This window comes from Bubalus bubalis, chromosome 1, assembly GCF_019923935.1.
Source record: "Bubalus bubalis isolate 160015118507 breed Murrah chromosome 1, NDDB_SH_1, whole genome shotgun sequence".
NCBI classification, from domain to species: domain Eukaryota; kingdom Metazoa; phylum Chordata; class Mammalia; order Artiodactyla; family Bovidae; genus Bubalus; species Bubalus bubalis.
Window position 1 is genome coordinate 139668475 of NC_059157.1, and position 26032 is coordinate 139694506.

The window sequence follows — 26032 nt, forward strand, 5'->3', positions numbered from 1 at the left end:
CTACATAGCTATATTAAAATAAAGTGAAAGTGTTAGTTGCTCAGCCATGTCTGACTCTGAGATCCTATGGACTGTAGCCCGCCAGGCTCCTCTGTCCATGGTATTCTCCAGGCAAGACTACTGGAGTAGGTAGCCATTCCCTTCTCCAGGAGATCTTCCTGATCCGGGGATTGAACCCAGTTCTCTTGCACTGCAGGTAGATTCTTTACCATCTGAGCCACTGGGGAAACCCATAGTAAAAGAAAGGGGTTATTATTAAAGGATTTCAGAGGTTTTTGAAGAAAGCTGGGAAAGCAGTTGAATCTTGAGGGTTAGATGATATTCAGCAGACCTGACATTTACTATGTTCCAAATGAATGCTTGATTAATTTATTCCTTCATTAAACAAACACGGATTGAGCATCCAATATTTTTTCTACACTGAACAAGGAAAAAATAGATCCAATATTGGTATAGCCTAAGATAAGTTACAGAGAAGGCAATGGCACCCCACTCCAGTACTCCTGCCTGGAAAATCCCATGGACGAAGGAGCCTCGTAGGCTGCAATCCATGGGATCGCTGAGGGTCGGACATGACTGAGCGACTTCACTTTCACTTTTCACTTTCATGCATTGGAAAAAGAAATGGCAACCCACTCCAGTGTTCTTGCCTGGAGAATCCCAGGGACGGGGGAGCCTGGTGGACTGCCGTCTATGGGGTCACACAGAGTCGGACACGACTGAAGTGACTTAGCAGCAGTAGCAGCAGCAAGATAAGTTAAGAGCTTGAAATTTTTATAAATGAATTTTTGTCTGTCTTCTTCAGCTTTCAAAGAGTACTAATATCCCTATTTTACTTAACTCAAATTTTTAAAAAATATCTCCACTTACCAAAAAGTACATGCTATACAAAAAAGGAAAAAAACAAATGCTATTATTTTACTATTTTGCATTAATAAAATATAATAAAAAACATATTTGTCTTTGTATTCTTTTTCTCTTTTAATCTGAAGCAACTTGATATACTGAAAAATGGCCCTCATCTGGAAGTCAGATTTGACTCAATTCAAGTTCTAACACCAACATCTAACCTAAAGCAGGCTAGTCTCCAGACAAACTTCAGCTAGAAAATAAGAGGTGATGGTTGGATGGATGGCATCACCGACTCAATGGACATGAGTTTAAGCAAGCTCTGGGAGTTGGTGATGGACAGGGAAGCCTGGTGTGCTATAGTCCATGGGGTCGCAAAGAGTCGGATATGACTGAGCAACTGAACTGAGAAGAAGGGATTTGAGGTTTATTCTTAAAGCCCATCTAGGCTCTAAAATCTCATATTTTCAGGGACATTCAAATATGATGTCACACAACCTAGTGATGATATGACAAATGAGTGGTTAATATCCAAAATACATAAGCGGCTCATACAACTTAACATCAAAAGCGAAAACAACCTGATTTAAAAATGGGCAGAAGACTTGAAAAGACATTTTTCCAAAGAGGACATGCAGATGGAAAACAGGTACCTGAAAAGACACTCAACATTGCTAACTATCAGAGAAATCAAAACCACAATGAGCTATCACCTCACACCTGTTAGAATGGCTATCATCAAAAAGACCACAAATAAAAAATGTTGCTGAGGATGTGGAGGAAAGAGAAACCTCCCACACTGTTAGTGGGGATATAAATTGGTATAGGCCCTGTGGAAAACAGTATGGAGTTTTCTCAAAAAACTAAACATAGAACTACCATATGATCCAGCAATTCCATTCCTGAATTTATATACAAAAACAAAAACACCAATTCAAAAAGACACATGCACACCAATGTTCACAAAGGCATGATTTATAATCATCAGGATATGGAAGCAACCTAAGTGTCCATCAATAGAGTGGATAAAGAAGATGTAGCATGTGTATATATACATATATATAATGGAATACAACTCAGCCGTAAAGAAGAATGAAATTTTGTCATTTACAATAACAATGAATGGACTTGGATGGAGGATATTATGCTAAGTGCAATAAGTCAGGTAGAGAAAGACAAATACTATATGATGTCCCTTATATGTGGAATCTTAAAATTACAACAAACTAGTGAAGATAATGAAAAAGAAGCAGATTCACAGATATAGAGAACAAATTAGGTTACCAGTGAAGACAGGGAAAGAGGGAGGAGAAATATAGGGCAAGGAGATTAAAATATGCAAACTACTATGTATAAAATAATATACAATGATATACAATACAGGGAATGCAGTAAATATTTTATGATAACTATAAATAGAGTACAACCTTTAAAAATTTTGAATCATTATATTGTACACTTGTAATTTATAAAATATTGTACAACTATACATCAATAAAAAAATATATAAGTTACAAAGTTTAAGGAAAAAAATAACATAACTAGAAAACATCCTGCAGATAAGTTCCACAAAAAAAACCCCTCTAACCTGCTCCAACATGAGCACTCCACACCAGTGTCTCCATAGTTACATAATTCCTTCTGCTCACCAGTCTCTTCCTGATCCTCATTCAAATGTATATACCTTTCCCCAAACCTTGGTCTGTTCTAAATCAAAAGGGGTTTGTGGAATACTGCCAGAGAGTATGCAGTCCTTGTTAACTTTAAAGAGAAGTCCGTCCCAAAGCACCATGGCAATCAAAGTGTTCAATATAAGAATGCCCCAAACATCACAGACTAGAAATTATGCCTGCAAGTACGTTAGTAGCTGTCCATTAAGGCCATAGAGATGGGGGCTATTTTCACTATTTCATAAATGAAGAAGTTATGATTTATCTTCCTTTCAACCACATAAAATCTCTACCATTCTGGTCAGTTATTCTTTTAGAGATGTTCAACAGGAAATTGAAAATTTCAGAATGTAAAAATTTAAGAACAAGTCTAAACTTACTCTCACAGTCTGTCAACTTACAAATTCTCAGATGCAAATGAACACACCTTTGCTTTGGTGAGTTCAAGAACGGCTTTCAATTGTATTAGGAATATTTTTCATATCATCAGCTCAGCAGGAGAAAATGCATAAAGCTCTACACTATGTGACAGCTCATATGGGGATATGTTGCTTTCATTAAAAGTGTTTGCCCCCATTATTCTATAATAGTATCACCTCTTCATACTGTTCATGAGGCTCTCAGTTCCATCACTTCATGGCAAATAGATGGAGAAAAAGCGGAAATGGGGAGACTTTATTTTCTTGGGCTCCAAAATCACTGCAGATGGTGACTGCAGCCACAAAATTAAAAGACACTTGCTCCTTGGAAGAAAAGCTATGACAAACCTAGATAGCAGTGGAAAGCAGAGACATCACTTTGCCAACAAAGGTCCATATAGTCAAAGCTGTGGTTTTTCCGGTAGTCATGTACAGATGTGAGAGTTGGACCATAAAGAAGGCTAAATGCCAAAGAATTGATGCTTTCAAATTGTAGTGATGTAGAACACTCTTGAGAGTCCCTTGGACAGCAAGGAGATCAAATTAGTCAATCCTAAAGGAAATCAACCCTGAATATTCATTGGATGGACTGATGCTGGAGTTGAAACTCCAATACTTTGGTCACCTGATGTGAAGAGCCAACTAATTGGAAAGTCCCTGATGCTGGCAAAGATTGAGGACAGGAGGAGAAGGGGGCAACAGAGGAAGAGATGGTTGAATAGCATTACCGACTCAAGGGACATGAGTTTGAGCAAACTTCGGGAAACAATGAAGAACAGGGAGCCTGGCATGCTGCCGTCTATGGAGTTGCAAAGAGTTGAACACGACTAAGTGTCTGAACAATCACTTCAGAGGTGAAGAGGGCTGGAACTAACTTGTCACACTACCCGCATTCATTCTTCTACAACTTGATACTCGTCTTCTGTTATCAGTCTCCTCTTCTCAAGCGCCCCCAAACTTTACAACTTCACAATTCCAAACTAATTAGCAAAATGGAAAGTCCTTAGTCCAGCCATTTTAAAGTAGTGACATATATGTATCCATATATTGCTCCTAAAGTAATAAAATTATTCCAAGAAGATCTTGAAGAGATCTCAAGCCTGTTAGATCCAGGGCTAAAGTGAAGAGCATCTGAAGCAGAGCTAGATTTAATAGCATCAACAAATGTAAAACAAACAAGTGTTCCTCTTCCACTCCTGTTCCCTTTCCTGTTTTCTCACCTTTATTTTCAGCCATGCTCTCAAACACACGAGTTATCCTGTGTGCAGCTTTATCTCCTGCAATGTGAGGAACAGTGCCAACTCTGGTCTGCATCACTCAGCAAAGTGGGGTGAGCAAAGGCAGTAACAGCTAATTTTGTTTCAGAACTCAGATGAAACGAGTACAGAGAAATCCCACTAAATGGGGGCAAGCTGCATGGTCAGCTCATTCCCCACCTTGACTGTTCTTTTTAAATTCTTTCTTTCTTTGAGCCACAAACCCCTTTGAGAATCTCATTCAATTGACAAGAATCCACCTAGAAACAATACTCAGAAACATATACACAGGAAAAAAAATGTGCTTTTTATCTCATTGCATTGGAAATTGATCTACACATAGTTGCTAAAACATCGATGACAGGGAATTATGGTTTTCCCACAGTTGTAAGAAGGTTGTATGCTTTTTTTGGAATAAACCGATACATCATATTTGACATTGCAGCAATGTCAGTGGTTCTTCTTAACGGCAGTAAGAGGTAAAATCCTGATTCACGAAATCTCTGATAGCAAATGGAGTCCAAGCTTCTGTAGCTCACAGTATCTCATACGGAGCACGCATCAAGAAATACCAAAATTCATATTACATCATTGTCCTCAAGTCTATGAGATTATCTTTATTAACTTCATATTATCAACATCATATTATCTACATCAGCAATTTGTTTTGATTTTAATTTCATCTAGACAGAGTGACCTTTATAAGAAATAAGCCATCTGCAGAGTTTCTATAGATTTTTTTGTCCCTAGAAACACTCAAGACTTTGTCAGTCTCACCTCCAGTATTAGAAAATTCAGATTTCTATCTAAATGAGCCACCTCATTTAGAATAACAGCTTGATAAAAACAAAACAAACAAACAAAAAAAACCACTGTTCTTCAGTAGTATCTCTGATAGCAAATTCAACATTTCAATCAAAAGGTTTGCCTCATTTTTGTGATGAAGATATGAGCCATTATAAAGCTAGTCCTGGAATGAACTACTCACAGCCAATTTGTTCTAAGAGGGGGCTTTCTTTTCTCTTAAAAAATTTAAAAGAATTAACCAAATCAAATCTCTTCTCAGTCTCTTCTCTGGATTGCCAACAAACTTCTCTAGTAGGAAAGAACCTCATGGTGTGCCCCTGTATCTTGACAAAGGTTTACTGAAAAGGCACTGATTCGAGTTCTTGGCTCTGAGGAAGTTGAAGACTTTCACAGCAGTGGAAAGGCCTCTTTGGGGACTGCTGGAGGGGCTGCTGACACTAACACAAGCCCATGTAAAAGGCTGACATGTGGAGCATCTTTCCTCAGTGAAGCAGCAGAAGCTGAGATAGTGCCAACATCTCGGGTCCTCCATCTGTGCAGAGAATACCAAGACTCCCCATCCAATCCAAGTTGTGCTTGGCATTGAAATGTGCACCATCTTAAAGATATCAATGGCCTAAATGGTTTCCAAGAAGGGCTCACCAAAAAGGAATATTTCTTTGGTGTAATAAGTCTCCTTTCAAAGGACAAGATCGGGAGCTGGCTGCACTGAGAGACAAAAGATTTTCCCCAGGCACGTGCTGGAGGAAGACAGTGCACCATCTGTGATCCCCTAAAACCCTTCCATGGCTTTCAGGGGTTCACAGACCACAGGATAAGACCCTTGCACTGCTCCTTCTCTTTGCAACAGCCCTATTTCTCTTTGGTATTGGGCCCAACAGGAGAAATTTACTGCTTCCAGTGCTCAAAGCAAAAAATAGCACCCAAAACGTTAGTGTCATATAGTGCCTCCCAAGACTGCACTGCAGCCATTCAAGCTTGAAATCTTTCCATTCCAGTGTCTCCAGACCCCTCCTAAGTTAGTGGGTAGCTTTCTTCTTTACTCTCAAATTGTATTTGTCATTCCTATTCGGTGAGCACCTATTTATCGAGTACTTATCAGTGACTGTATGTTAAACACTGTGCTAGGGGTTGGATATACAGCAGTGAGCAAAATAGACATCACCTTGTCTTCAAAAGTATATATTCTAGCACAAAATATTTACCAAAAAAAAAAAAAAAAACCTAGTACTTAAATTAGACATCATTTCTTAAACTATTTTTCTTCTACAATACCATCAAAGTACCATTACAGTTTGACATGAAACTCAGACCAAAAAATGAGAATATTTTTGTATAGTTATTTTTTACACAGTTTTAAAATTCAGTTGTTTATGATATTTCAACAAATATGTGTGTGTGTGTGTGTGTGTTAAGTTCAGAATTGCAGACAACTTCTGTGCTATAGTTGAGTTTGGGATTCATCAGAATATTTCAAGAAGGTTGCAGTTTTCCAAGAGTCCTTTGTCTCCTTGGTTTCTGTGTTCACAGATGTCTTCATGCAAATTCCAAGGTTTTAGCTATTAGCTTCTTCTTTCAAAAGTGATGATCAGGGTAGCAACAATCTAATGGATTTCTCTGGCTAATCAAAGAATGATGTAGGATATCTTTATCCTGAACAGAAGCTGATCTCTCAGAGTAGTTTTTTCACTCCTGTTCTTTTTCTTCTTGATACTGCAAAATCATCCCAATATTAGTCATTCACCTAATAAAAACTTATGATTTCTCAACCTCAGAATAAAAATAAAATCTTCAACATGAAATTATAGGCAGAGTAATGTCAAGGAACCACAAAAATTTTTATTATCTTTAACAAAACACCTACATATTCTGGAGAAGGAAAAAAAAATGTGTTCTTGCCAAAGATGTGCTTCCCTGTGAAAAATTTTCCACAGAAGGAACAAAATAGAAATACCACATGAGCATTTCTCTCAAGTGGCCTATATTTATAGTTTATTTATTTATTTATTTGACCTGTCAGGCAGAGAGTTTATAAAATATTTGAGCAAGGAACTTCTGAATATAACTCAGGGTGTACAGTATTTGGATTAGATATCATCTGAGAAACACCAAAGCCATTCACCTAACAAATATTTTCCCTATGAATTGCCATATATTATGCTTAAATTCCAACCATTTGGCATAAAGGCTCTAGTCATCCCCTAGTAACATGAAACAGAAATTTTATCTGGAAATGTTTAACTCACTAAAGGGTGACACAATTGTGGGAATTAGTCTGAGACTTTCCTAGTCTCTTTGGAAACATGAAAACAGAAAGAACCTTGAGGGAACAAGATGTGGAAGGAAAGGTAAGCTCTGATGAGGAAAGGTGACAATGTCCTGGAATGTAGGGAATGCAAACTGAGCAGAAGGACCTCACACAGGCAAAGGATGTGTTGTACTTAACTCTGTGAAGGAAAGAAAGCAAAGGAAATCAGGTAATACAGAGCAGTAGAACCAAGTCAAACCTCAGACTCACAAGATAAAACTTCTAGGTCCAATGCTAGGATTCAACTTTGGATAAGTCACTTCATTTCTGTATTAATCAGCTACTGCTACAACAATGCTGTGTAACAAATCACTCTACAACTCTGACTTATAATAATAAGCAGGTTAGCTTGAGTTTGACTGATCTAGGCTGGGCTTAGCTATGCTTAGCTCTAAGCTGCAGAGACGCCTAAGAATAATCCATGTGTCTCATTCTCCTTAGACCAATGGCTACCTGATGTTTCTTTCTTATGACAAAATGCAGGATTCTAAGAGAGAAAGCAAAACCATATAAGAACGTTTCAAACCTTCAAGGACAAGGATTCTTGTCTAGATTCTTCTGCTTACTGAAAAGTCATGACAACCCTGTTGATACGATATTGCTATAGCTGTGCTGTGCTTAGCTGTGTCTGACTCTCTGCGACCCATGGACTGTAGCTCGTCAGGCTCCTGGGATGGGAGCCTGTCCACGGGATCAGGGAAGCGCCATGATATTGCTATAGAGAGGGGAGAAATCGAGACCAGCAACTATGTATACCACAGTACTCTAGACTTTTAGTTTCTGCTACTATATGATGAGGAAGTTGGGTTAGGTCAATGGTTAAACATTGACCTAACACTGGTCTAGTGACCACTGCATTAGAGACACCTGGGAAAACATTTGAAGTATTAGATTCCCCAGAGTTGGGTGAGACCATGAAAATCATATTTTCCTACTGCCCCTCTACTAGGTGATTCTACTGTACAACCATGGGCTAAATGGTCTCCAAGCCCATTAGTAACATTTAAAGTTAATGACCAACTTAATTTGCAATAAAGTTTATGTAGGGCTTCCCTAGATACAAAGGTAGAGTGGCAGATGATCTGCGCAAGTGATGCTGCCTATCTGACAATGCAACTGATAGAACCCATGAGCCCCAGATTTCTGCCCCCTTCAGTCTTTCCACGATATATAATAGGAGCCTCCAGTAAGTGAGGCAAACTATGCTTCCTATTTTTAAAGATCAACAAACGCTCTCCCCTTCTTGCCCCTTACTTACAATGTAAATCAGGTTTTCCTGCCCTCCTATCCCAAAAGCAGACTCCGTGGCTTCCTCAGGATCCTTTCCTGCACTCAGTGCTACATCGAGGCCACAATGGGACTGCAATATTTTTCAGTCACTTGCCTACAAAGAGATCTGTCCATTAAGCTAGGCAATATGACAATTCTCATTTCATGAATTCTTGTATTTTTCAGTTAGATGACAGGCTAAAGAGGAAATGTCCAAATTGAGATGAGAGGTAAAAGAGAGCTTCTTTCCCTGGGTCTTGGGAAAAAGATAAATGTAGAAATGAATTTCTCATCTAATTATTCATTTCTGTTTATATATTCTTTAATGATATGTTTCTATGGTTACCAGCGTTGTTAAACACTGCCTGTGTTTCATTTTGCTTTGATGCTATTTGAGGTAGTATGCCAGCAGAAGAGGTTCACTTGTAAATGAAAGATGTGATTTAGGCGTGTATTTGACCCAAGGTTGTGTGTTCTCATGAAGGAGATAGTGACCGTGACATTATTTTCTGTTTATATGGTTCTGTGTAGTTTTTATATTGATGTTCTGTGAGTATCCCAGGGACTAAGAAGGAAGAAAGAAAGTAAAGAAAGAAAGGAAGAAGGAAGAGAGAGAAGGAGGGAGGGATGGAGGAAGGAACCTGAACCATATATATATTAAATTCATGTGTACATATCAGAACTATATATATATATATATATATATACACACGTACATATATATAGTACATATCTATACATATATATAGTACACATCAGTACTATATATATGTGTGTATGTGTATATATATATATGATGGCATTGATTTGACAAGACTGCCAAGTAGGTGAGGTTGTTTTTCACCTGCCCCATCCTTCTTTTCTCCCCACACCATCCCCCCTCCTCTATCCCACATGTACATGTCAAAAGCCAAAGCTTTCTTTAAAAAAATGAGTCAAACACTCAATTACTTCACCTCAGTGTGAAATGTACTCAGAGTGTCACCTTTTAGTAGTTTTCCTGCCTTTGGACTCCTAGTTCTCACTGAGAAATAAACAGCTTTGTCTCCTGCCAAAACAACGCCAGGCATCCAGATCATGCAAGAATGGGTGGACATAGCCTCAGAAAGTGGCCTCCAGAGGGCTGCACACTTGTACCTCAGCCCAATCTATCTGCAAGTTGATAGTTCAACCTTCATAGAAAAGAGTGGCATCAGAGGAGATCGAGCGTGTTCAGGTGATAAAACGCAAGGAACCCAAACTTTGTGCTCTGTGAAAACCTAGAAGGGTGGTAGGAAGGGGTGGGAGATGGGAGGGAGATTCAAGAGGGAGGAGAAATATATATACCTATGACTGATTCGTGTTGATGTATAGCAGAAACCAACACGTATTGTAAAGTAATTATCGTCCAACTAAAAATAAAATGAAAACAAGTGGCATCATATCAAACAAGAAAATAATCCTCAGCCACTCCTGAGAAATATTTATTTAGCACTCTTCTTCAGAAATATATATATATATATATAATATATATATATATACACTATTTTTTTTTCATGGTGCTGGTTTTGTTTTGCAGTAATATCCATAGGTGATAAAATAGAGTCAGATTTTCCTTTTCTTTTTTCTCTCCTAAAAAGCTTTTTGGGTTTCCGACAGTTCTTAAGGGAGAAAAAAAGTGACCTCGAAATTTCTTTTCATTTTCCTTCATTTGAGAATGATGTGAGTTTCAGCGATCTAAGGCAATTTGAGCCTTCTTTCACTTGAACAAATTTAGGTATAACTATTTAATTCCCAAAAATCCTGTGGCTATTCTGCTAGGTGGCCATGAGGTTGTTTTATTTACATAGAGGCTTTGCCTTCCAGTTCAAATTTGTGAACATGTGGATTCCTTCTTTGTTTTTGTTTGCATCTGAAAATCAAAAATTGCTATGAGCAAAACCAATTTTAGAGGAGTTTATGGTTATTTTTTATATTTCCCATAGATTTTATGGGTTATTGATTTATAAGCTTGCAGAGAAATTGAGGTCACTGTTTTTTTTTTTAGCAGTTGGAAATGTGGAATAACTATTCCATGAAATCATGAAATTTTTTAAGCTATGTTCACCCAGGTATGAGATAATCTGTAAAATGCAAAGCTTTTAATGTTTTTATTTATATTCAGCCATCCTTTTGATGGTATCGCACAGCAATTAAAAATAGATTCTCCTCTTTACTTGAATTCCTATGATTGTACTTTCCTCACTAATTTGTGAAGATTGCCTGTTCTACCTGGGCTACAGTTCCTGATGGAACTATTTTCTTTTTCATAATTTCCCCTCTTCCAAATAATGAGACCTTGGCATTTCAAATGTCAACCTTTAACGTGTGGCATGATATACTTTTTCTCAGCATCACAAAGTAACTGTTAAACTAATCTATTTTTATCCAAGAAAAGCACAGGTGCTGTTTTATACAGCACAGTCTAAACTAGGAGTCAACAGCCTGTGAGAGACAAAAACCTCCAGAAGACCTTAAGAGAACTATTTCAAGCCCAACCCTAAAGGGATGGAAAACATCATAACTAACATGGCAAGTCTTCATTTCATTTATCTTTCATCAGGTAGAGGTTGGCCTGCTTTAAGATTAACATATGACACAAAGCAGAGAGAACACTTTTGACTGGACACAGGTAACCTGGAATACAGTGGCAGGCCTCTTGAAGATAGCATTGCATTTCTTTTCACATCACTGGAAGGTGGATTTTGTTACTGTTGTCACAGAGTGTGTGTGGGTATACACATATTCTCTAAAGTGTCTATGTATGTGTATGTCATACACTGTGACAGGTCTGTTGCATTTCTCAGATGTAATTATCCCCATCCTGAGATTTCCCAATGATGAGATGTCATATATAGAAGGACTCCATGGACTATAACCCTCCAGGCTCCTCTGTCCATGGAATTCTCCAGGCAAGAATATTGGAGTGGGCAGCCATATCCTTCTCCAGGGGATCTTCCCAACCCAGGGATCAGAACTGTATTGCAGGCAGATTCTTTACCATCTGAGCCACCTGGGAAGCCCATATAGAAGAACACTTGCCCCATATTAATCATCTTCCTGCAACCTGTTGTCTTCTAAACTATAAGGCCCTCTGTGAGAAGCTACAGCCCAGAAAAGATTAATGAAAGGCAAATTAAAGATATAAGAATGAAAAAGAATAGGTGTATGGTACCCAGGCAAGGGTGAAACTTGAGGGAGAAAAGAAATTGCCAGGATGAGGAGTCTACCCAAAGTCTACTACTTTGAGTACTAGACTCCAGCACAATAAAGACACATCTCTACTTGATATTGTGATCCCTATTACTGGATTCCAACATCAAAATCCCTCCTAAGTCCTCCAGGGCCATGGAGCTATTAGCTCCCAAGACAAGTAGTTCTTTCATTGGAAGGCTCTGCTAAAACATTTTTCCCTTCTACTAAGGTTTCTCATATTTATAATCCTATCTTAATGCCAAATGGGGCTACAGACTTCATTGATGAGCCCACATGGCATAAATGGCTCAGAACACAAGGCTCTGACTGATACACAACTGGCTTGAATCCCAACTCTGTCACAAAGTAGCCGTGTGAACTACTGCATGTTATAACAGATAAAGAGTGAGGTTTTCTCATCTGTAAAGTGGGATGATAATGCTTATTTTCCAGTGCTGACTCAACAAATAAACAGAATAATATATCTACAGCACTCAACCAAGGTACAGTGAACATATTCAAATAATAAAAATGAGTTTTCCATATTTATCAATGAATTAAACAAAAATCTACATGGGCAGAGTCCAAGAGCAGGTTGCACTCTGGTGGCAGAGTCAGTTCATATAACTGACGTTTTGTCCCCAAGTTAAACATTCTTGGATCCTTTCAACTTCTTCTACAATATACCTTTTTTTCAAGGGTGTCCTTGACTTTTCCACTCAAAGTTATCTTTCATAGTGGCCCAAGATATATATATATATATATATATATATATATATATATATGTAAAAAGCAGTACAAGCCTGGAAACCCCATTACCAAGTTCTTGTCCCTATATCACCATTAATCAGCTGTGAAACACCAGTCAAGAAATATAATCAAAAAACCACATACATAGAATAAGGAAAGGAATACCTACTTTCATACAACGAAACGAAGCATAGAGATGAAACACACAACAAAAAAGGGTTCCAAACCATGTTGGCATCCACCACTGAACACAGGAGCTAAAGCTCATTAGTAATACCCAGTAATGAAATAATTACCTGTAATACAGCCATGTATTCATGTGATACCTTTTGGTGATTCATTTTAAGTCATCAAGAATAAAAGCTCTGTGGCATCCTAAACAGTCTGGAGGCTGCTGAAACCCACACTTGTAGCTCTGAGTTTCTATCAGCTGGTGTTTCTCTAATGTGCATGTAGAAAATTATTCAGGGTCTTTAGTACAAGAACATACTTTATATTCTATTTACAAATTATTTGTGCTTTGCCATTAAATAAGTTAGACCAACCCAAGCACATTATTGACTTCCCCATTAAGAAGCCTTTCATTTAATTTCTGTAAATGTTTCTCTTTGAGAAAGGCATGCTAATTGATAGCATATCCTAAATCTAATCAGCAGCCTGTAGACAAAACACTCTTACTGTGGCCAGTAGGAGTGAAGGATGAATACTCTATGTTAGGATCATTTTTGTGAAGAGGAACTTGACCTGGTTTAGTCTTAATGGGGTCCATTTATTTCTTTGTTAGCATCAGAGTCAAATTATCCTTGTCTTTGATGACAGGAATAAGACAGTCATGAAAAAAGGAAATGAAAGCAATACTTGATCTTATAATTCTAGGAAATAATCTATTTACAAAGATAACAATTCTCTCAGTGTAAGAGAAAGCACTGGTTTCAGAGACTTGTGTTCTTGTCTTACTTCCATCTCTAATTTTGTGACTGCAAGTGAGTCACCAGAACTAACAAGAGCCTCAGTTTCCTTGGCTATAAAGTTGAATGATCTTAAAATAATATCTTACATCCCTTCCATCTCTTTTGCTTCATGCTGAAGAGGCATGGAAATAAAATTTTACTATGAAATATAAATGATTAAAAACAAATACAGGGTAAATTTTAGCCACTAAGTGCTGAAGTTATTCAGCTAATGGAGGCATATAGATAATCAAAACCTTAACCCTAACCAGACTGGACAGTGAACAGTGGAATACATTTACAAACACAATATGTGGATATGTATACATATATAGTTATATGTTCTAAAATCCTATAACACTCACATACACTGCAAAACTAAGGAAATATTTCATAATTTAAAATGGTAGTTCTTGTGACTGTTTTAAACAAGACAGGTTGCAAAGTGGAGAATTCAAAACTGCTATATAAAAATGTGCTTTCCTTGGTACAAGTAACCTGTTCATAACAATATTTGGTAATTTCCAGAAGACACAAATAAAACTTTAAATACTTATATTTAAACTGTATGAAGATATTTACAATGTTCATATCCCTGAGCTAATAAATGTAATGGAAAAGCTGCCAAATATTCCTTTATACTAGAAAAATACACAACTAACAATGAAGGTTGCTTAATAAAAGAACTCTCATAAATCCAAGGCAATATTTCTGCATTAAAATGTTGATTATCATGGCAGAATAAAATTATATATTTTATTCTGATATATCATTATATTAATAAAATTATCATAAAAATCTCAGTCCTGGCTAGTTTCTAAATGATACTATGAAGCAGTTTATAGGTAAGTCTCAAGGCAAGATATTCTGCTCCTTAAGAGAATCTACTCTTTAGATTAAATCTAAATTTCAAAAAGGTTGAAGTCTTTCTAATTAAATTCATATATATTTAAAAAGGATTAAGTTTGAAAAATATTGCTCAACAATTTTATTTTTCTGTGCTCTAGAAAATACTAGGTATCATTCCAAATTTCATCATTATTAATATAATAACAAAGAGCCATATTAACCACTAAGGACTAAAGTTTCCCATCTCAATCATTTATAGCTTTCAAATATAGCATTGGTTCCTTTGAATCTAATAGTGTCAACTGAAGATAAAACAATACAATCATAATATTTATCCACTAGGATGAATCCACTTACTTAGATGGACTTTAGGAAAACTAAAGCATAAGATATATAGAAACATTTATCACACTGCTAAATGAGAAGTTATTTCATCTTAAAATATCTTTTTTCTTTACTTATTTTTATAATATATAAGACTTAGTAGAAAAAAATGGATTATGAGAGAGATTCCAATTTTCCTTGAATAGTGTTTGTGTATTAAGGTAGACTAACTACTACAACAAACAACTCCGGGGCGTCCCTGGTGGATCCATGGTAAAGAATCCACCTGCCAAAGCAGGAGACATGAGTTCAGTCCCTGGCCCGGGAAGATCCCACATGCCGCGGAGCAGCTAAGTCCATGCACCACAAGTGTTGAGCCTGGGGGACACATCCACTCAGCCCATGCACCCCAGAGCCTGTGCCCCTCAACAAGAGAAGCCACCGCAATGAGAAGCCAGCACATCGCAACTAGGAAGCAGCCCCTGCTCGCTGCAACTAGAGAAAAGCCCACGCAGCAATGAAGACCCAGCACAGCCCCAAAATAAAATAAATACATACATTAAATTATGTTTTTAAAACCTCCAAAATTCTAGTAACTTAATAAATGTTGATTTCTCACTTACAATACAGTCCAGTGTGGGTGTTCCTGGCTGATAGTCCTCCAGTCAGCAACAGGAGAACCTGTACTCCTTCTATCCTGTAGCTCCATCTTCATCCACATCCTGGCAGTCTTCCTCTCTAGGTAACTGATAAGGAAAGAAAATGGATCATACTAGGCAAGTTTTATGGGCTAAATTTGGAAAGAATATCATTCCTGCCTACATTCCATTGGCCCACACTCAGCCACATGGCCACACCTAACTACAAGGGAAAATGCCTAACCAGGTGTCCAGGAAATGGGTAGGTAGGTAAATAAATAGATCTATATATGTTCCAAAGTTCTGCAGCACTTACATATACTGCAAAACTAAATTAAATACTTCAGAATTTAAGATGATATGTCTATTATGGCTGTTTTAAACACGAGGATAAAACTGAGGAAATAAAAACATAATTTTCCAAAGAGAATGTGAAATATAATATTTGAAAACCTAATTCTAAATTCTATAAAATTAAAAAGCTGTTAATCCTTAGAAAAGTCACTTATGCCTCTCCAAGTCACTTAAGCCATCTGCAATTCAGTGAATTGAACTGGAAAATTCCCAAGATTCCTTCCAGCTTTAATCCTGTAAGTAAAGCAATTTACTGCAATTATGGGCAACCCCAATAATAGGACCATTAAAGGAATAATTTGATAATAATCTATAATAACTTTATCACATTTTCTAATTAGCAGTGACAGGAATTCTACTCACTGAACCACCATCATTGGACACATAGTTAAAAGGTTACAATTTATCCAAATCCTCCAGCAAAAAGGGGGAAATTTTTATAATCCCATCATCCTGGACATGTCTGAGGATTATGGTTACTGCAAGATTTATCCTGGGCACTTTAAGTCCTCTTAAAAATTTACCAGGAAGAATCAACCCACTTGGATTTAGAAGAAGGAGATAAATTTTGTTTCTTTTCTTTTTGGCTAGTCATCATTTTCCACTACTTTGATTGCTTTTCCTTTATTCTTGATAGAGTATCTCTCTTCCCTATCTCTCCAGATCTTTCTTGGTTTACAATTATCCTGGGCAAGTTGAGTTCTGAAGTAGCCAATGCTCTTTTTTGCTTAGCTAAAGTATAAGGAGAAATTATTATGTTACTGTTTGTAGAGGAAGTGAGCTGCCCACATACACTCTTGGTTTGTATAACTATAAGCTTTAAAACTTGATAACATGAGGATAACAATAGAGAATTATTCAGTTCAGTTCAGTCGCTCAGTCGTGTCCGACTTTTTGTGACCCCATGAGTCGCAGCATGCCAGGCCTCCCTGTCCATCACCAACTCCCGGAGTTCACTCAGACTCATGTCCATCAAGTCAATGATGCCATCTCATCCTCTATCGTCCCCTTCTCCTCCTGCCCCCAATCCCTCCCAGCATCAGAGTCTTTTCCAATGAGTCAACTCTTCACATGAGGTGGCCAAAGTACTGGAGTTTCAGCTTTAGCATCATTCCTTCCAAAGAAATCCCAGGGCTGATCTCCTTCAGAATGGGCTGGCTGGATCTCCTTGCAGTCCAAGGGACTCTCAAGAGTCTTCTCCAACACCACAGTTCAAAAGCATCAATTCTTTGGCACTCAGCCTTCTTCACAGTCCAACTCTCACATCCATACATGACCACTGGAGAAACCATAGCCTTGACTAGATGGACCTTTGTTGGCAAAGGAATGTCTCTGCTTTTGAATATGCTATCTAGGTTGGTCATAACTTTCCTTCCAAGGAGTAAGCATCTTTTAATTTCATGGCTGCAGTCACCATCTGCAGTGATTTTGGAGCCCCCAAAAATAAAGTCTGCCACTGTTTCCACTGTTTCCCCATCTATTTCCCATGAACTGATGGGACCAGATGCCATGATCTTTGTTTTCTGAATGTTGAGCTTTAAGCCAACTTTTTCACTCTCCACTTTCACTTTCATCAAGAGGCTCTTTAGTTCCTCTTCACTTTCTTCCATAAGGGTGGTGTCATCTGCATATCTGAGGTTATTGATATTTTTCCCAGCAATCTTGATTCCAGCTTGTGCTTCTTCCAGTCCAGCGTTTCTCATGATGTACTTTGCATATAAGTTAAATAAGCAGGGTGACAATATACAGCCTTGACGTACTCCTTGTCCTATTTGGAACCAGTCTGTTGTTCCATGTCCAGTTCTAACTGTTGCTTCCTGACCTGCATACAGATTTCTTAAGAGGCAGGTCAGGTGGTCTGGTCAAATGTGAACACCTAATTTCAAAGCTTCTTTTTGTGTAGCAGCAAAGAAAGCAAAATTAATAGCAATGCACACAACAGCAGGTCATGCAAACTGATTGTGCTCCCCATTCTCTGCATACGTGAGACATTTATTGACATCCGAAAACCTCACAAATTGGGAAAGAATGACACAATTGCAGAAAATTTTTGTCAAGTTAAAAATGACCATTTGAAATCTGCCTTCATTTTCAGTGCACTTACTTTTTTTTTTTTACAAGCTTCAATTTCTCACCTCTTTATTTTCAAAACCAAGGAAAATCTTTGACTGGTGGTAAAAAGTAAATTAAAATTTATATTTTAATATCTATCATTATTATAAAATATCCCAGTTTTTAAAGAAAATCTTTGCATTTAAAATCTTCAGTTTGCCCACATTAAATTATTCATTAAAATCTACAAACAATAAATACCAGTGAAGGTATGGAAAAGAGAAAACTCTTCTACACTGCTAGTGGAAATGTAAATTGGTGCAGCCACCATGGAGAAAACTAAAAGTTGCCATATGATTTAGCAATCCCACTCCTGGGCATATATCCAAGCAAAGCTACAATTCAAAAAGATACATCCACCCCTATGCTCATAGCAGCATTATTCACAACAGCCACAACATGGAAACAAACTAAATGTCCATCATCAGATGAATGGATGAAGATGTGGCACATATATACAATGGAATACTACTTGGCCATAAAAAAATAATGAAATAATGCCCTTTGCAGCAATACCAGTGGACCTAGAGACTGTAATATTAAGTGAAGTAAGTCAGAAAGAGAAAACAAATACCATATGATATCACTAATATCTGGAATCTAAAATATGCCACAGGACTTCCCTGGTGGCTCAGTGGTGAAAAATCTACCTGTCAATGCCAGAGACATGAGTGCAATCCCTGGTCCAGGAAGATCCCACAAGCTATGGAGGAACTAAGCCCATGTGCCAAAACTATTGAACCTGTGCCCCAGAGCCCAGGAGGCAGAAGTACTGAGCCCACACGCCACAACTATTGAATTCCATGAACCCTGGAGCCCATGCTTTGCAACAAGAGAAGCCACCACAGTGAGAGCCTGCACACAGCAACTAGGGTGCCCTCTACTCTCCACAACTAGAGAAAATAGAGACGGCTGTCTTCATGCAGCAATAAAGACACAGCACAGCCAAAAATAAATAAATAAATAATATATGAACTTATCTATGAAACAGAAACAGACTCACATAGAGAACAGACCTGTGATTGCTGGGGGAGGAAGGTGCAGGGAGGAATGGATTGGGAGTTTGGGATCAGCAGATGTGAACTATTATAATAGTGAATGGATAAACAGCAAGTTCCTACTGTGTAACACAGGGAACTATATTCAATATCCTGTGATAAACCACAGTGGAAAAGAAAATGGAAAAAAATGTATATGTATATATACATATATAAGTGAATCACTTTACTGTACAGCAGAAATACAACAATGTAAGTCAACTATGTGCTTAGTCACTAAGCCATTGCTCACTCTTTGCGACTCCATGGACTGTAACCCTCCAGGCTCCTCTGTCCATGGAATTTTCCAGGAAAGAATACTGGAGTGGTTGCCATTTCCTTCTCCAGGGGATCTTCCCCACCCAGGGACCAAACTCACATCTCCTACAGCTCCTGCATTGTAGGCAGATTCTTTACCACCTGTGTCACCTACTTCAATAAAATAATTTTTTTAAAAAATGGACATAGATTGCTCATGAAAAACAAGCCCAATTCTAAATTATTACTGCCATCACAAAATGAAAACCTGATATTTTGGTGCCCAACCAAAAACAATTAAAAATTCCCACTATTTTAAATAATAATAATTATAATAATAATAAGTATTTTAAAGCTAAATTTTTCTAGACTTAGACTACTTCACAAATAAATTAGTCAACAATATACCAGAAATGTTACATATGTGTGTGTACATTTATATTTTAAATATATGTGTTTAAAACTTTATATGTAAATATATATTTAAAATTACATTGCACTATTTCTTCTTGGGGCTGTAGTAATTTCATCTGAGAAAGTGTCTCCATTGAAAGTTCAATTTATTCTTATACACTCTGCTCACTCACTCACTTCTTTACTCATCTTCAAGATGGAGAGCAGAAGCCACAAAGAACCCCAGTTCTACTGACTTTGAGTGAAGAGAGAGAGAGGGTATATACTCCAGCATATACCCTCCTGAGTGAAGAACACTGTGTAAGCCTACATGACATGTCTTGAGCATTAAGCCAAGAGCACAATGCCTTAAACAAGCAGATCAAACTGTCGTGAAAACCGCTCTTCTGCCACTTGCAAAAAAAAAAAGCTGGTGTAGGCTCTTGGGCATGAGTCTTCCTGTCCTGCTGTGCAATGGCTTAAAGGCAAAGCTATTCTGCCAGCATCACTTAAGCTGCCAGCAATTGAAAGAGAAATGGGATGGAGAGAATGTTTTCTTCTGTCTTGGCCTTACTGGGATACTGTTAATACCTTTCTGGAAGCAAAGTAGAGGATTAAATATCTTCACTAAAATTATTTGATCCAGAATTTAAAGCAACATATCCTTCACCAAGCTATTCAGAGAGACCGCCAGAAAGGCTATTTGGATGTTAGGAAGTGTTATGGGCTGAACCATGTCCCCTGCAAAATTCATATGCTAGTCCTAACCCCAGGCTGTAGATGGTGATTGTATTTGCAAATAGGGTCTTTAAAAAGGTAATTAAGTTAAAATGAGGTCTTTAAATGGGATTTAATCCAATATAAAGCCTTTGACTGTGAGGATCACAACAAACTGTGGAAAGCTCTTAAAGAGATGAGAATACCAGACCATCTTACCTATCTCCTGAGAAACCTGTTGGCTGATCAAAAAGCAACAGTTAGAACCGGACTTGTTCAAAATTGGGCAAGGAGTACGACAGGGCTCTCTGTTGTCTCCCTGTTTGTTTAACTCATACGCTTAGCACATCATGAGAAATGCCCAGATGGATGAATTGTAAGCTGGAATCAAGATAGGTGGGAGAAACGTCAACAGCCTCAGATATGCAGATGATACCACTCTAATGGCAGAAAGTGAAGAGGAACTAAAAAGCCTCTTGATGAGGATGAAAGAGGAGAGTGAAAAGGCTGGCTTAAACCTCAACATTCAAAAAGCTAAGATCATGGCATCCAGTTCCATCACTTCATGGCAAATAGGGAATTGGACTCCTAAATCATTGCAGAAGGAGACTGTAGCCATGAAATTAAAAGATGCTAGCTCCTTAGGAGAAAAGCTATGATAAACCTAGACAGCATATTAAAAAGCAGAAACATCACTTTGCCAACAAAGGTCCATATAGTCTAAGCTATGGTTTTTCCAGTAGTCGTGTACGGATGTGAGAGTTAGTTCATAAAAAAGGCTAAGTGCCAAAAATTGATGCCTTCAAACTGTCGTGCTGGGGAAGACTCCTGAGAGTTCCTTGGACAGCAAGGAGATCAAACCAGTCAACCTTAAAGGAAATCAACCCTGAATACTCATTGGAAGGGCTAATGCTGAAGCTGAAGTTCCAGTATTTTGGACATCTGATGCAAAGAGCCAACTCTTTGGAAAAATCCCTGATGCTGGGAAAGATGGAGGGCAGAAGGAGAAGAGGGTGTCAGAGGATGAGATGGCTGGATGGCATCACTATGCAATTGATATGAATTTGGGCAAACTCCAGAAAGTGGTGAGGGACAGGGAGGCCTGGCGTGCTGTAGCCCATGGGGTTACAAAGGGTCAGACATGACTGGGTGACTGAACAACAACAATCCAATATGACCAGTGTAAGAGGAGATTAGAATACAGACACACACAGAGGGAAAAACATGTGAAGACACAGGAGAAGGTACCTGGCCATCTACTAGCCAAAGAGAGAGGTCTAAAAAGAAATCAACCCTGCAGACACCTGGATCTCAGATTTTTAGCCACTGGAACTATGATAAAATAAATTTATGTTGTTTCAGCCACCCAGTCTGTGAAACTCTGTTATGGCAGGCCTAACAAACTCACACAGGAACTAGGAGCCTACAAAAGGCAGTGAAGGCAGATCAACACCTTTGAACTGAGATCTAGAACAACTTCCTTCTTCAGCACCTCACTCCACACGAATCCAGGTACAACTACTTACCTTCTAGGTCTGGACAGGCCATCCCAGAATTAGTTGCACCAATAAATATATTCCAGCATATTCCACATTCCAGCAATAAACAATGAAGCACGAAGTTGGAGAAAATATTCTCCTACTCAATATAAAGGATATTTATTTTTGTTGGAAGACCAGAACCTGGTACCTAAACAGCTTGAGTTCTTAATCCACGTCTCTGAATTTCAGACCTGCTGCCTGCATTGCCCTTTGTAAGCCTTCCATCATCGCATCCAAGCCTCAGCATCCAGACCTGCTGCACCCTCAGAATCCACTGCTTCATAATCCATGGCTACCTCCATCTAGTTGCTGGCTCTGGATTTGGCATCACAATCATATTCTTTGTTCCCCTTCCAGTTCATCAAACCTGGAAAGGACAGTCTTGTGGACAAGTTCTTTCCTTCAGCCATTCAGAAATTTGCCCCACAACAAATTTAAGTTGTAAGTTAGAAAACTGATCATAGAGGCCATTTGGAGTCACTGAGGAATGAAGTAGGATATCAACAAGTTAAATTAAGTCTCTCAGTTTAAAATCAATTCCTTACTGAGTTTAATATTAGCCTAAAACTTGTTTAACAATACACCATGCCGGTAATATGGAGAAGGCAATGGCACCCCACTCCAGTACTCTTGCCTGGAAAATCCCATGGACGGAGGAGCCTGATAGGCTGCAGTCCATGAGGTCGCTAAGAGTCGGACACGACTGAGAGACTTCACTTTCACTTTTCACTTTCACACATTGGAGAAGGAAATGGCAACCCACTCCAGTGTTCTTGCCTGGAGAATCCCAGGGATGCGGGAGCCTGGGGACTGCCATCTATGGGGTCTCACAGAGTCGGATATGACTGAAGCAACTTAGCAGCAGCAGCAGCAGCATGCCAGTAATAATAAAGTTGCTGTTTGTTAAATGATTTTCTTTGTTGGAAACTTCAAATCTATTATTTTTCCTTATTGGTTGTTGACATTCTGAGTTGTCAGGGGAAAAACTATTCCTATAAGTATATATGAATTTTTATAATATTCTTCTATGCTATTTTCAGAAAAATGAGATAACTATAGACAGTTCCACTTTTTATTCAATTGTCAAAGCTTGTTAGAAGGAAAAGTTGTAGGAAAGGAATAATTCCTTTTTAAAACTTCACATAACTTCCCTTTTGGTCTGTTTCAAATAGTAATGGACCTTGTTAAAACAGGAAGCTCTGGGTGATGACAAGCTTTATCAAGAATGGTACCATACATGAACAAAGAAAATTTAAAGAAATTCTTAAATAGCTGAATCCATCTCAAATGGCTCGGCCATTGTGATCTGCAGGGAAGGAAAGCTTAGCTAGGAGGGAATTGAGAAAGGGTTTTTTTTATACCTCCAAAAAACTTTGCCAGGTATTGGAAGAATAAAAATATAGTTTGTCTAGCTTGTCAGGTTATTTATAGACAATACTTAAATCTAGATATTTTAATTACTTTTTTAAAGAACAAATTGCTCATCAGTGTCTGTTCATAGGATAATTATATTAGGCTTAAGAATTTGATGTTTCAGACCAAGTTAAAAATGACACCTCAGAAAACAGAATTTTTATTTTTATCTTAAAGCAAGCTCAGTTTAGAGGTGTCTGTTTACAAACTTTCTCCATTTAATTGGTTTTCCTAATATGAAATAGTATTTCCAGAACTAATTAAAAGTTCATTCTAATGAATATTCAAGACCAAAATGTTATCTCTGCAGTACAGTATATAGATTTTTAAATCATCCATAAAGGTAATTATATTTTTTTTTACATTCTTAAAGTCATATATTGTTATTGATGCCAAATGGGTTATTTGCTTTCTCTTAGGCCATGATTGAGGAAGCCATCACCAGAGCGGAATCTTTCTCAGTTATGTACACACCATTTGCAACAAAAATCAGAGCTGATAAAATAGAAAAAGTAAAAGAAGTTTTCACAAAAATTCATCCTGCATATGTGGAATTTATCTACACAGGTAAGAATCAGTATCTTCAAAGTATCAACTGATGCTTTATTTTCATAAAAAACAAATATAGGGATGTTTCTGATTTTTGTTATTTCTGTTTTAAGGATTTTTTTTATTATTATTAATCTGTTGAGTTGAAAGGCTATGGTTTTTCCAGTGGTCATGTATGGATGTGAGAGTTGGACTGTGAAAAAAGCTTAGCACCGAAGAATTGATGCTTTTGAACTGTGGTGTTGGAGAAGACTCTTGAGAGTCCCTTGGACTGCAAGGAGATCCAACCAGTCCATCCTAAAGGAGATCAGTCCTGGGTGATCATTGGAAGGACTGATGCTGAGGCCGAAACTCCAATACTTTGGCCACTTCATTCGAAGAGTTGACTCATTGGAAAAGACCCCGAAGCTGGGAGGGATTAGGGGCAGGAGGAGAAGGGGACGACAGAGGATGAGGTGGCTGGATGGCATCACCGACTCGATGCACACGAGTTTGAGTGAGCTCCGGAAGTTGGTGATGGACAGGGAGGCCTGGCATGCTGCAATTCATGGGGTCACAAAGAGTCGGACACGACTGAGCAACTGAACTCAACTGAACTGAGTTGAAATAGAAAGTTATTTCTAGGTTTTATGTAGAGCTAGCCTTATAGGTCTAGTGTAATATCTCTTGTGTCATCGGTCATGTTTCTTTTTTTAAGAGGAGAGGTAACACTTAGAAACTCTAAGATTAAAAAAAAAAAAAAATGAAGGAGTAACTTGTGTAAAATGTCACCTTTTTTCATATCCTTCATCAGTAAACTAGGTGATTCTAGTATTTTCCTGAAGAAGAATTTTTTTCTCTAGTCCCTTCTCTTTCTATTTTCCTTGCTCCATCTATCTCATACCTCAAATGCACCTCTTTTTTTTTTTTTTTTTTTTTTAATGTTCTTCAGCCACTGGTATCCAAAGGAGATCTGGATAGTCAAGTGTATACAAAGAACACAACACTTGTAGTGTTCCGTTTTGCTCTTTTTGTCTCTGGAAGCCAATTGCTTTTATTCATTCAATACTTTCTACCATGTTCCAAATGTTATTCTAAATTAAGAATTTTCTTGTATTAAAGTAAGAGCCAATCCCTAATGGAGATCGAAATATCTAGTTATCTAAGATACTAAGAGTTGTCAAAAGCTTTTGTTATTGCCATTTTACTGTCTTTAAATCATTGACTCAAAACAATATTAAAGACCATTTTTTTACTTCCAAAATTAAAAGCCTATCAACAATGACTAACATGCTAAGCAAAATCTCTAAGTACGTACACCTAATATTGTAACTTCCTGTTAAGCCCCCTGCATTCCTTTTGCTAGGGTTTTGGAGTCAAATCACTGATTTATATGATTAATAACATACTCCATTAGTGATCACTTTTAAGGTGCCAGCTACTCACCATTCATTATCTTTTGTTACTCTCATAACTCAAGTGACTAAGATGATTCTCATGTAGAAATGAGAACGGTAACCAGAAGAAACAAAGTTTTTCCAAAGATACGCAGAAAACCACCACATCAGTGGCAGCAAGCCTTGGATTTGAATCCATGTCGTCACATGGACATGGATTGTACCCCATCGTTCGGGTACCTTATTTCCATCTGATAGAAGCCAAGATGGGACGAAAGCATTAACTCTAGGTCCTGTGGAATCTGTTTCTTCCACAATGCCTCAAGCTCTTCAGAAAAAAAAGATATTTTAAAAATATAACCAGTAAAATCTTAAGGAACAAAGAAAATTTGAAGGCATAGAAAGAGAAGAAATCACACACTATAATGACCACTGATGCTGATTTACTTAATTTGAGCATTTTTAAGAGAGTAGATAAAAATATTTCAGAACTCACAATTTTTGCTAATTGTTATAAATCACTTATCTTTTTCTTATGGATATCTTCAGAGGGCTTTGGGGAGGAAAAGAGTGAAATCAAGAGCACACACAAGTTATGTCAATCTAGTATCATGGAAAATTAATAAGATTCAGTTATTTCCACATCTGCTCTCAGATCCATTGGTAATGAAGAGAGATTCATTGTGAAGATCACCGATTTGCCAATTTCTCTACTGGTAGAATAAATTTAGTTATATTTAACCTACTTCACAGAGAAGTTATGAAGATTAATTAATACTTAGGAAGCACTGTTGCCACTGAAGATTTAAAAACAATAATAACATTAATGAGCCAGATTCATGTCTCATGTGACTCCATCAAACTTGTTATCAAGATGAATTATGATTTGTTGGCAAGGCGATTCATGCTAAAGAATCTTATACTATGAAAGAGAAGATAATTATAAGTTAGTGATGATTGTTTCTATTATTTTATAATTA

General features: G+C 37.7%; 1 protein-coding gene across 1 annotated transcript in view; it reads left to right on the forward strand.

The window, feature by feature from the left end:
- SPATA16 (spermatogenesis associated 16) overlaps positions 1-26032 on the forward strand; it is a 245750-nt gene that overhangs the window by 157464 nt on the left and 62254 nt on the right. Inside the window, 1 exon segment of the mRNA XM_045166072.1 lies at positions 23547-23694. Within this exon segment, the coding sequence (XP_045022007.1) occupies positions 23547-23694 (148 nt within the window).